The sequence below is a fragment of the Felis catus genome, chromosome A3, assembly GCF_018350175.1.
Source record: "Felis catus isolate Fca126 chromosome A3, F.catus_Fca126_mat1.0, whole genome shotgun sequence".
NCBI lineage: Eukaryota > Metazoa > Chordata > Mammalia > Carnivora > Felidae > Felis > Felis catus.
Genome location: NC_058370.1, coordinates 113,361,822 through 113,375,329, shown reverse-complemented (window position 1 = coordinate 113,375,329; position 13,508 = coordinate 113,361,822). Strand labels below are relative to the sequence as shown.

At 40.2% G+C, this 13,508-nt stretch overlaps 1 protein-coding gene across 9 annotated transcripts in view; it reads left to right on the top strand.

Moving 5' to 3' along the window:
• LTBP1 (latent transforming growth factor beta binding protein 1) overlaps nt 1-13,508 on the top strand; it is a 402,670-nt gene that overhangs the window by 200,906 nt on the left and 188,256 nt on the right. For all 9 annotated transcript variants that reach the window (XM_023251973.2, XM_023251970.2, XM_023251968.2 and 6 more), the window contains 2 exons: nt 7,031-7,255; nt 8,631-8,905. In XM_023251973.2, the coding sequence (XP_023107741.2) occupies nt 7,031-7,255; nt 8,631-8,905 (500 nt within the window). The remainder of the gene's footprint in view (nt 1-7,030; nt 7,256-8,630; nt 8,906-13,508) is intronic.

The window sequence follows — 13,508 nt, the reverse complement described above, 5'->3', positions numbered from 1 at the left end:
TTTAAAGGTTGATATTTTGCATTTGTTGAGATCTGCTTTGCCTTTAACTGGAGCCCGGTAACATACGCCAGTATTTGATAAGTGGGGATGGGATGCATATGGTCTTCCTAATTACCGAAGCAGGTGAAACAAAGAGATTCCCTCTGGTGGGGAGAGTGTGGTGGTCGTGTTTTTAACAAGAGCTTTGCCCTTTTGCCTAAGGTTTCCTTGGACTCTGTTTTTCCCGTTTGCACGATTACCAAGAGCACGGATCTCTTCTCTCACATGTTAAAAAAAATCCTCTTACTAATGGAATGATTCTATATTTAATGAGTTTTAAATTAAACCTTCTGGAATTTAACTTCAATCTAGCTAAATAGTTACTGAAAAAAGTAAAGTGAGATCCAGGAACTCAGTGCACATTTACAGTGCACATTTCATGTGTATACAATAGAAGATCCTACTTTTTGTTACTTAACCCTTCCTCTTTCTTTTTGCCTGGTTCAGACTCCTGTAATTGCTATCCGCCCTGGTCCTGAGCTGTAAGTTTTTATTTATACTTTTTCTGTTTCACTGTATCTACTTTTATTGGTTGCCCTATATCCTTGTGAGAAGAGACCGGAAGTTGACCTGTATTGGTCCTTCCACCCCAGATATTCTCACTTTGTCCTGGCCTTCCACACTTGTGCCACATCAGTCTCCTTTTGGGTTCTAGGCCTTTCTAAGCCCTCAGGATCTTGGTTCCTGTTATTTCTTCTTTTTGCAAACACTCTTCTGCCAACTTGTTACATCACTGGATTCTTCTCCTCTTAGGCTTAAAGGCCACCTCCTTGGACAGGTTGTTCTGGCCACTGGATCTCACATGTATTCTTGGTGGAATCTGGGAGTCAGTAGAAGTTAGTGGACAGATAACCAAGAACTGGCTGTAGGCAATTTTAGAACACAACAATTGTAAATCTCTACGTTCTGTAAATGAGACCCACACTTAGATTTTAGTAAATGCCCACTAATCTCTGTGCTTTCTCCCTTGGCTCTTGTGTTGGGCTAGGCCCCCTCCGTTCGCCATCTTTCTGGCGTCAGAAGGATGTGACCAGCATCTTCGCTTTCGGCTCCAGGTTTTCTTTTGTATGTTTTCGTTTTGTTTTCTAGTGCTGCCTACTGAATTCAAAGGCAAACATTCAAGTTGTTTATTTATATATATAAATAAAACAGTGGACTAGGTTCTTGAAGTGTAGTTTGTAGCATCTAATTATCATCTAATGTTTGTTACCCAAAAGCTTTAAGCAACTACACTGTTCACCCACTTTCTGGCAGTGTAGGCATGTTTGGGGGAAGAAATAAAGTGATAACTTCTACTTTCTAAAAATAGTGTGTGTGTGTGTGTGTGTGTGTGTGTGTGTGTGTGTGTGTGTTTTAAATACTCCAAGGGATATCAACAAAAATGCTGAAACCCTTTAAGGGAACATTATTCTTCTAATCAGAGGCAAGTGGGAAACTTTCAGTAGTTCTTCAAATCAAAGTCATGTGTGTGTCTGTTCTGTGAAATGACAGATGTAGGTTTTTCTTCAGATAGAGGTTTGTTTTCCCTGTCCCGCCTTAGCCGCAATAACTTGAAACGGTCTGTCTGCTGGCACGAGAATCAAGGGGGTGGGTGGAGGGGCCTGGATGTTGCTGCAGGAAAGTCAAGTACATTCCTAGGGCGCCTTTTGGGGACAAGCAGCTCAAGTATTTTTACAGTCAACTGAGATAACAGGAAAGAGAATATGGCTTTTTTAGTATGCGTCTTGAGAAAACTCATTTGGCGCATATTTGTATACAAATCGTTAATCTCTATCCATTGAACTTCCAGCTTGTGGCGCAAAATGTGACTGTTGTGTCATCCCGATTTTTTGAGTACTGCAAGTTGTTTTCTAGACCAGAGGGAATGGTGGAACACACTCAAATACTTGACAAATTTAAAACCTCCAACTTCCTGTTCTTCCAACATGGAGTCTTTGGCTCATTTTGACCTGGTATAGTAGTACTGTGAGATACATTGAGTGGTTGTCATGAAATCACACATTCTGGAATAACAGGCCGAGGACCCATATACCTCTTGTTCTTTGCAGTAGGTCCTAGGTGGCCATGTGATGCAGTATCGTGAATTATGGTGATGTCCGGCAAAATGTCAGGCCGCCACGGAGATGGGATTTCTTAGCATTCTGCGTTATGCTCCTGGTTACACGTTCTAAAATATATGTGCCATAGCTAGACTTACAACCAGCCTTCTCAAGTCAGCCTTAAAGATAACTTACTCTTTTTCCTCTTCATGTGTTGAGATTTTTCTAGAACACTGGCAGCACAGACTGTATATCACTAGATGATTGTTTTGAGAGCGGCGTGAATTTGGAAACAGAAAGAAACCATTCATAGTTAAATCCTGAAGTTGTAGATTGATTTTTAAATTTGTTTTCTTTGACATAAAAGACTATTGAACTATAAAAAGAGTGCCTGCCACAAAGCACTGAATGTATAGTTACTGAATTGAGGCAAAGAATTTGATATTGTAATTTAGATTTTAGAAAATGCTGGAACAGGCTAATAGATAGTTTACCTCTCAATCATAAATAGTTATAAATAGTGCCCTCTCACTGGTTAGAATAAGTCAGGCAGAAACTTTCCTTTATGAACAGAGAGAGACACACAAGGTTACTAGACCTCTATTCTGGATTATTGCTGTATCCCCTTAGACTGGTGCATCCTTGAAACACTTATGTGAAACCTGCCTCAGGGTTTTAAAGGTAGATTTAAACAAAACTAATTAAATTCATATTAGATTTCAAAATCTGTTGATACAAGAAATGTCTCACGGAAGTGAATCGGTTAACGTTTCTTTGAAGAGAAAAGATGGTTACAGACAGAGATGAAGTTATTTTAGTATAGATCCTAGGGAATCTACCTTACATGCTACTATGGGACCAAATGAAGGATCTGCAGACTGAAACTGTGCAAAATGACCTTAATAATCAGTAGGAAAATGACCAGTTCCGTGACCTTTAAAATTTTTTTGTCAAAACATGAAAGCTTCCTCATTGTAAGTTATAAATGTATAGGGGAATGCAAAAAAAGAAGTGCAACTAATGTTAATGCTCTCTAGTTTAAAATGTTAGAAACACTAAGAATTAGTGTTTTATTTCTTTGAGTAGAACTTATCAAGAGTAGTTTGAATAGTTTGCTTCCATCTCGTTGTGTAACTTAACGACGTGGAGTATCCTTTCTCTGCCACAGTGACTTGTCCTGGTCCTTCCTGAGTTTGGATCCACTCCCAACATGTTATCTTTGGTGCTTTCACAGCTGTGAACTGAGCGTTCCTTCCATGTCACTTCCTCTGGGACATCTTCATTTTTTTCCCTCATCACCACTTTCCAATTTCAGTTCCACTGTTACCACTTTTTATTTTTTCGTTACACTTTGATTTTGTGTTGGCCCCATACCCTCTTTTGATTATGCACTTGTGTAAAAATGTCCTATGAGTTTATTACCCTGAGATGAGGGGGCAACGCACCTCCCTGTTTGCTGTCTGTGCACGAATTGAACAATATATGTGCCGGGACCAGTTGCCGACAGACTTGGAAGAAGCACGACTGATGAGAGCTTGTGCTCCACGAGTGTCAGTCACACAGGAAAAAGCTAGCAGTAGTTTGTGCTTTATGTAATTCAGCATTAATACACTGTGACAACTAAAGTTGGAACTGTGTCATTGGGGAGACTGGTGTTACGTAACTAAACTGTGGCCACTGAGATCCAAGAGTACTGGAACTATGCAAAGTGAAGAGTGCCTTATTCTGGTCAATTGTTTGTAGTACATTTAAGTCTTGGCCTGGCTCTCCTTGCCCATTACATGTTGAGCACACCCACTGTAGCCAAGTGTTCTAGAAATTGAAATCGGAAGTGAACTAGGACTAATCAAGTGTTTGACTCAACATGGAGTCAGCTTTGACTTCTCTTCCCTAGCACCTCAGGCACTGGAGAAAGCATATGTCACATTCCATCCAGCATGGGCAGGCCCCAGACACAGTTTCTAGGCAGCTACGTTGGTCATTTTCCTGGCTCTTTCCTTCCTCCTCCACCGTCTCCTCTCTTCTGCAGCCCGTTGGTCACTTCCTGTGTCCCATCTCCATGCTGTACTGATTTCTCCTTCTGTCATTGTATTTGTGTATGACTCTGTTCTCATTGCTGTGATCCTAATCTGGGTGTTTGTCAACTTGTATTTCAAGTAGTGTCCTAACTGAATTCCCCACCTTCACTCACTATTCCAACTACTCTCACATGCCATCACAAGAGGAGTCTTCCTGGAACAGTCTTTGAGTCTTCCTGAATTCTCTCCTTAAAGCTTCTGAACTCCCTTACTGATTGTAGAATAAAACCCACACTTCTTACCAGGAGGACTTTAAGAGCTTGCATTGTCTGACTTGACTCAACCCATTTTATCACTTGACCCCTTGCCTCAGGAACCCAAGGTTTTAACAAGACAGCCATACTCATTCTCTCCCAAATATGCCTGCCTCTGCCTCCTTCTTTACACATATTATTTTCCCAAAAGGCACTTCTGTGTTTATGAATCTTGCCCAGTTTCAAAGACTTATCCCAAAGTCCCAAAGACTTATCCCTGTAAAGTCTATTGTGACTTTCCCAGAAATGAGTTTTCTCTTCTCTGATATTCCACAGGATTTACATTTTATATTTTCCGATTGTCACTTATATGCTGATCTGTAATGATAGTTACCATGTATTAGCTCCTCAGTTTTTTTTTTTTTTTTTGTTCTTGAAGGGCAGGGACTGAATCTTCTGTGGCACCTAGAATGGTATTTGCCAAAGTGGTAGGCATGAATTGTTTCATTGCTTCATCCAGTATTTTATTGATCTCCAGCTTTCTTCTTTTTTTTTTTTAATGTTTGTTTATTTATTTAGAGAGCAGGGGAGGGGCAGAGAGAGAGGGAGAGAGAGAATCGCAAGCAGGCTCTACACTCTCAGCACAGAGGTGGACGTTGTTTCAGTCTCACAAACCGTCAGATCATGACCTGAGCCGAAATCAAGAGTTGGATGCTTAATTGACTGAGCCTCCCAGGTGCCTCTCCAGCTTTCTTCTAAAAGCTGAACTACATGCTGGAAGTAAAACATACCAAGAGGAAACCTGTGATCACAGAACTCTAGTTGAATGAGGCATACAGAAAGATAGTCAGACAACTAACTCATGCAGTAGTAAGCTCAGTGAGCTTACTTGTGATGAGTAGCCAATGAGAACCCATGGAGGTCCAGAGGAGGGGTACCAAACCCAGATGAAGGACAATTGGGAATGCTTCTAGAAGAGGTGAGGGTTAAACAGAGTTGAAAATATAAGTAGGAGTTAGGTAGCTGAGGGGGACAGAAGGGAAAGAGGGTTCAAGCCACCTCTTGTGGATAAAGCACAAGAGGTTCTCTGCAAACTGAAGAAATGAATGAAAGTCAGTGTAGTGGAGTAAAAGAGAATGAGGTGAGATTTATAAGTGATAAAGCTTCACAAGGAACAGAGGTCCTGTGATGAGAGAGAAATGGAGGTACTTGATGAATGTTGACAAGGGAGGAGTTCTAGGCCTGGATGTTTGGATGGGTGAAATGGGGGAGCAGCAGTCTGGTTTCTGTTAAGGACCACTTGGTGAATGGAAGTATTGGGGGAAGGTGAGGAGTTCGATTTTGGACCTTTCCAGTTTGAGTCACGTGTGGAATATCTACACGAAGATACATTGTAGTAGACGGTTTGGAACTCAGCAGAAAGCTTTGGTTAGGAAATACCAATTTGTATGACATCACCATCTAACACAGTAAAATCATAGAAACAGCGTGTGTAGAATTAGTAAGGACAAGAGGTTAAGAATAAGCCTTAAAGCATACCAGTACTTAAAAGGCATAGAAATGGAGTCTGCAAAGAATATTTCTGCAGTGGTCTGAGAGGAAGGAGCACAAATAGATGAGTGAGATGTGATGGAAACCAAGGGAAAAATGAAATCCATCTATTGGGTTTAGCAACATGGAGCCCGTGAGTGATCTTGGTAAGAGTAGTGTCATGTAGAAGAGAGGTAGGGAGAGGGAAGCACAGCCTGGTCCAAGCTAGATGGTAGTGTGTCAAGGCAGTTCTTTTGAAAGGTTGGTCTTAAAAGAGGAGAAGACTTAAAAAAGAGTAGAAGTGGAGGGAAATGGAGTTGAGGCACTTTTACTGTTCAAGTTGGTAGGAGTCTGATTATGTTAAGAGGCTGATAGGAAGAATTTTAGTTAATTAGGAGGTTGACTGAAAGCTGAATTTAGCCAGAATTTAAAACTCTTCTTAAAATTCTTTACCCCATGTGTCCTTTTATCTTTCTTTATTCTTAATCAGTTAAAGCCCATACTACTAATCACTCTGGTACTTCTCAGTTTCACTGTGGTCTATCCCAAGGAGATTGCATATTCCTATAAAGCAGGATTCAGGCTCTTTTCCTCCCTGATTCTGGGTAGCACTTAGTTCCATGTCTTACGAAGAGAATACCCGTATCAAGAGATGCTTTAAACACTCATTTGTTTCTTTGTTTATTCTTTGAGGAAATAATGTCTGCTGTGTGCCAGGAAATATTCTAGGTGCTGAGGATATAAAAATCACTAAGCTAGACAGATCATTTTTTCCCAAGGACTTTATAGTCTATGGAGACAGTTAACAAACAAGTAATACACTACAAAATCGAGGTAATTATAGGATGCAACAGATACTGAAAAGGACACTGTGATAGATAATAATCCTGAGTGGCTACTTTCAATTCTTTCCCTTGTCAGGGAGAACAACCACAAGCAATTGGAGAGTTAAATGACTTTAGGTGGGAAGAAAAAGATAGTAATAGTCCATTGTTTTCATAGTGTAGTGACTTCTTTGTTGACTGTTACTAAAGTCATCAGGAATATGATGATTATCATGGGCTGTGGGTTTTGGGGATTCTGTTGATTGGTTGTTACTTAGCATTTCAGAAACTACCCACATCTCCCCATTTTCTCTTTTCCCTTGTAGTAATTTGCCATCTTCCATGTATGAATGGTGGCCAGTGCAGTTCAAGAGACAAATGCCAGTGCCCTCCAAATTTCACAGGGAAGCTTTGTCAGATCCCAGTCCATGGTGCCAGTGTGCCTAAACTTTACCAGCATTCTCAGCAGTCAGGCAAGGCATTGGGAACGCACGTCGTCCACTCTACACATACCTTGCCTCTGACCATGACTAGCCAACAAGGAGTCAAAGGTAAGGTTATTTATTTTCTTTTTGCCCGTTCATCAGATGTCTGTTAACCTGCCTAACTCATGTGGAAGCACGTATCTGCAGATGGCGGGACTGGTATTGAAACAGAAAGAAGTATGTGATCTGTGGCCTGGGAAATGGTGGCAGGGACAGAATATGGGCTCAGGTATGTGGCTGCAGTACTTTCTAGGCCATAGAGATTTAGTATCTAGGAAATAAAGTAAAAAGGAGCCCATCCTTTTATGCTGGCTCTTAGCACCAAGAGCTGTTACATTCATGTTTCTGGCAGGGCCTAGGAAATAGAAAGATGAACAAGGCAGTGTTCAGACTCATATAGGACTAATGAGCTAGTGGATTGCCTAGTACCTGCTGATGAGTATCGAGTTTATTTTGTAGTTGAAGAGCGCTTGGTTTTAGTTATAAACAATCAGTTAACCTCACTGGGCTTCAATTTATTCATCTGTAGAGGAAGGTAAAGTAGGTCACTTGGAGCTTAGAAATTCTATGACTAACTCATTCTTTCAAACCTGGCATCTCTTACACATGAACAATTTTTGAAAAGGGGTCAGAGAAGTGTTAAGGCCTTTAGTCTTTAAAACTTGAATGTTAGTTAGCATCAGAAGATGAAATTTTATTTGGAAGTTGCAGAAAGTAAATACAGATATAAAATATCACGTGTAAGTAGTTTCCATAGTTCAGGAGTCCCACAGGTATGGACATGCCATGACATTCAGGATAAGGGAATTATGCCTTGTGGAACTGTATTTCCTCTTTTGACATAGAAAGGTAAATCTTACAAGTTTGGCAATAGAAACATTGAGAAATGCAGAAGTAAACTCTTGAGCCTTTACTACTGTCCTTTGATAAAGTGTACCCACCTGTGACCACAGGCAGCATGAAGTTTATTTATTTTGAGATGGAGCGAGAGAGTGCGCATGCGTGTGCGTGCACAAGCAGGGGAGGGGCAGAGAGGAGAGACAGAATCCCACTAGGCTCTGCACCATCAGCGCAGAGCCCGATGTAGGCTCAAACCCATGAACATCGAGATCATGACCTGAGCTGAGATCAAGAGTTAGATGCCTAACCGACTGAGCCACGCAGCGCCCCCCGCCCCCAGAATATTCTTGTCTCATGAATGTGTTACTGTGAAAGGTTTTAATGTCTCTTTATACGTCCAGTTTTACTCTTTAAAAGACACAAATCCAGGTTTAATTTGTGTTTTGAGTGTACCCTTTTATTCTCCAGAATTGATGGCTGTGCAGCAAAAATACATACACACTAGGTGTACTATAAAGTTTATGTGGGTGTCTGTATTTGCTCTCATGCTGACTCACTTGTTAATTATTCACGACTAAAATTTTCTCCTAATCTCTTTTAGTGAAATTTCCTCCCAACATAGTCAATATCCATGTGAAACACCCTCCGGAGGCTTCAGTTCAGATACATCAGGTTTCAAGAATTGATGGCCCAACAGGCCAGAAGACAAAAGAAGCTCAAGCAGGCCAATCCCAAATCTCTTACCAAGGGCTTCCCGTCCAGAAGACCCAGACTGTACATTCCACGTACTCTCACCAGCAGGTCATTCCCCACGTCTACCCTGTAGCTGCTAAGACGCAGCTTGGCCGGTGCTTCCAGGAAACCATTGGGTCACAGGTAAGCAACATTGCCCCGCCCATTTGGGTAATGCATTGTAGATATGGCATTTTAATAGGAAAGCCAGACTTGGCAAAATGGTCTTCAATAGATGGGGTTGACAAACTGACCCCTGGGCCCATTTTTTGTAAATACAGGTTTATTGGGACATAGCCACATCCATTCATTTACATACTGTCTGTCCTTCCATGCTGTTGGCAACAGTTACATAGCGTTGGTGAGATCATGGGGTCCCCAAATCCTGAAATAAGGCCTGTAAAGCTCTTGACAGAAAAAAGTTTGCTGAACTCAGTCTATAATATTAAGTAGTGATCTTCCAGAAATGCTTCCAGAAGTCCATGATTGCCTGTTTATATATTTTTTCACTTAAGGTGATCTGTGAATAAAATAAGTCAGGCATGAGATATGGTATGTGAGATGTATTCTGCAAAGATGTTTGAAAACATTTATGCCTTTTTGCAACAGTTTGTAGGTTGTAGGTACAGAGGAATTTTGACCCCTTTGTGCAGTGATAACTTGGCATCTTCTTTCTGCTAATAAAAATTCGTAACTACCATGGCAATGCAGGAATTGTTTGACGTGCATTTTAATATTGAATTTGCATGCCACTTCAGGCCTATATTTATATCATAAAGTGAGAGAAAGGCTGAGTTTTCTTTAAAACTCACTGTTGAATATACATAGTAAAGACAATATAAATATATTGGTTCCTCTACCCCAACCATGTTGTGCTACTTGCTTTGGGATCACATGATAATGTTGTGGCTTTTTCCTGTGGTTCTGCTCTTGTCATTTCATATGGTTTGGATCCCCCATGAGAAGAGTCGGTGAGATAAATGTATTATTATTCCTCTGTTGTTACCTGATTATTAGAAAATTTGTGTGTGAAGTATTTGTAGGTAATAGAGTCCGTTGTTACTGCTTTAGAAACCTAGAAAATGCTTTTTAGGTACTAGACAAGTGTATGGTAGGGTTGTAATCTTTCTTCTGGGGCAGTAAAACAAAACTGGTTTATAGACCCAGCTAGAAAAGAGAACCCACGTGAATAGAGTTAAAGGTCTTGGCTAGAGCTATGGCCCCAGCAGTAGGTGCTAGGAGACCAGCTTCCTTATCTGTAAGGTAGAGATAAGAATATGGGGGTTTGTCAAGGTGAGACATGTAATGTGTCTGCTTTGCAAATGTTGTAGAACTCTGCAAATATTAGCTCAGAAGGTACTTATCTATCCAGATAGTCAAACTTAAAAATAGAGTAGGTGATTGCTTATGTCCTGTAATTTTAGTAAAGCAAGGAAGGCTTGATCCCCCAAACACCACCTTTGTTGTCTGCCTACAGATACCTGAAATGCTCACTGAAGGGAACCTTTTCATTCCTCAGTTGAAGACCAGGTTTAAGCAAATGCTTCTTGGAGAAGGAACATCATCAATTTAAATGTAGCTTAGAAGTAACGACTGGATTTTGTGCTAAGGTCAGGTTTTGGTAGGGATAGTGGGGCTGAAGATAAACTTCATACTTCACAATGTTGCCCCAGAGTAGCCTTGGAGAGAGAGGGTGATATTGGTGCCATTTGCATTGTTCAGCCATTCCAGCTTAGATTGGTCATGAGAAAGGAAAAGGCAGGTCCTTTTAAAACTCTGTGCCCAGTATCTTTCTCCCTAATTTCCAAGTTGGACACAGAGCCTAAAAAGCAAGAAAATGAGGTATTAACAAACTTACCAGTTTTGTATAATAGTAGGCTGAGGATTGCGAACTAGAAAGGATAAAAACAAACTATTTACTTTCAAGCGTAAGCTGGACAGTACAGTCAAAGCGAGCTGGATAATTGGTAGAGTTCCCCAAATAATTCAAACTCCGTGGAATACTTTTGCCTTATCTGGATACTCTTCTGACTTCTGGTCAGAATGATCCAGACAATGATCTCAGTTCTTAATTTATTTTGCATGTGTAGTCACTAATACCCAGCTTCAAAATAAGACCTGTTTTCAAGAAAACACTCTTACTGTTACTGAGAAATGTTGCTGCGTGCCTATGATTGTCCAGTAATTTGTGTAGTTAGGATGATCGAGACATTAAAAAATACATTTCTGGCAAATAGTCAATAGTATATAAGACGTGTCTCTACAGAGGTGCTGGAAAATATGTGTGCTTTCTAGCTATAGTTAGTTTGCAAACAAAGCTCCACGAGGTGGTGTAGGTAGATTTTTGAATGAATTGCAGAAACAACTGTGTAAATGCTCCTTCAGTGTGCATTGCGTTGCTTAGTGGGAACACTCTCATTAGCTGCAGATTTTGGCTCTTGAGACTTCGAATGCCTTAGAGTTATCAGTAACTGTGTTTATGTGTTACCATGAGAGGTCACATACGAAACAAATTTGGCAGAAACTGCCTTTGTGTCTATGGCACATTCTAATAGTTAGTAAACTTGGGGTTGAAAGTTGAACATGAGCTATGATCATGTATTTAAATTCAGGGCATCTTTGTATAGTGGAATGTCAGGAATTGCTTCAATGGTAGAGGAAAATGCATGATTGGTTAGGAAGGCAAGCTCCCACAGAAGTGGGGGAAAAGAATTAAAGGAAAGAGAACATGGCAAGAAATGGAGAAGGGAGTGTTAGGAAAGACCAGAGAAGCGAAATAGCTTGGGATTCCTGGCATGCATTTGTACAGATAACAAGCCCCTTACACCTGAGGCATAGTGTGATATAAATGACTTAGTATCAAGGTAACACTTTCATGAAGCCCCCCTTCACCATGCAGTCAAATTCAGAATTGTTTCAAGTGGGACAACTGACATTATGTGCCTCCTGATGTGACACAGTATGGAGTTTCCACATCATCCTTGAAGTATTCTTGCCAAAAATATTTAACCTGAATCTAATAAAGCCTTTACACCTAACCTGTCTAGCTCATAGGCAAAGGGGAAACAAACTAAAAACATCACACACATATCTCCTCCAGCAGACAGATTCATAATGTAGGATATTATAACCTGGCTTCTTCAAAGAAAAAATCTTCTCATGAGGGAAAACAAGAAAAGCAGAGTGACTTTTCTAGAAAGAGACCAATGAGACCCAATGACAAATGTAACATATGAACCTTAATCAACTCTTAGTTAGAAATATACACACACACACACACACACACACACACACACACACACACACACAACACCCGGCTCCAAAGGATATTGGAGAAATCTAAATAGGGCTGGATATTAGATGATATTCTGGAATTACTATTATTTAGGTAGGATAATGATGTGGGGGTTATGTAGGACCATTTCTTATTCTTGAGAGATGAATGTTAAAAGTTTTAGGGGTAAAACGCCATGATGGTTATGGTTTATTTTCAAATGCATTTCATACACAAATAAGACAAAATTGTAATAGTTGTTGACCCTGAGAGGTAGGTATTCAAGTGACTGTCTCAGAATATGTGAAAGTTTCTTGAGGAAAAGAAACAAAAATGATAACTTACTAGACTTAGAATAATCAAATTTTAAGTTGAACTCGAAAGCTGTAACTTTGATACATTTTAGGAATTTTTAGAGAGTAATTTTAAAAGTTTCAACTTAGGAAAGAATGGGGTGGGTGGATGTGGGGATGGTAGACATGAGGAGGCCACGGAAGAGACGTTGGCTTCGGTCCATTTGTGAATTGACCAGGGTCCAATCTAAGAAGTTAACTTGAAAATAAAGATGAATTCCTGAGCTTTTGTAAAGAATCAAGCATCAGGATTTGATTATTGGCTGTTGTGGGGGATTTAAAAAAAAAAAAAAAAGAATGTGATAAGTTGGACCGTTCTGAACTTCCTTGCTTCAGAAATCAGATAAATGCTCACAATGATTGATTAACCCTGGGGGAGGGTTGTAAGATGAAGATGAGTAGCTACATCTTTGTTTTAAGCAGCCCCATCCTTGACTGACATCAAGAGTGGTGCGTTCTTGAGTATCAGTCAGGAAGTCTAATGCTGTTTCAGAGATGGAGCGAGAGCAGATGAGTGGAGAAGATTCATTGGGCAGCAAATAGCTCTAGTGGTGATAAATCCGTGAGAACAGGGGACATTTCTTTGGCTTGTATTATGAAGAGAAAAGAGCAGGAATAATGGGATTGGGAATTTATAATGTCACACACTTGACAGAGTGTGACAAGATATGGGGGGGGGGTAGAGCTGGGGGAGGAATCAGGCCTATCGTTTTACTGTTGGAGAAAGTGATGTTCCATCTTTTAAGTCCTAAAAATAATTTCTTCTTTAGATCACATAGAGTATTGATTTCTGTGTGAATCGAGCTGGATACAGGCATTGCTAAACTCATATTCAAGTATTAAAAGAGTAGAAATTAATAGAATGCATGGTGTGGCTAAGAGGATGGATTTCTTGAATGTAAATCGAATCTGAAGCAGTTAACAAGTCATAATTTTGGCAGTTATCTCTCTGTGCTACCTGAAGTAGATGTGGGGGGGAAGGGTGTTCTCTGTATATATTTGAAAACATTTTGGAAAGTCTACTCACTGTATAGATGAAGTTAGAATTACAATTTCCGATGGTTAAAATTACCAACTATTTTTAGGAAAATCTTGTGTTATTTCACATGCTGGAAATGTG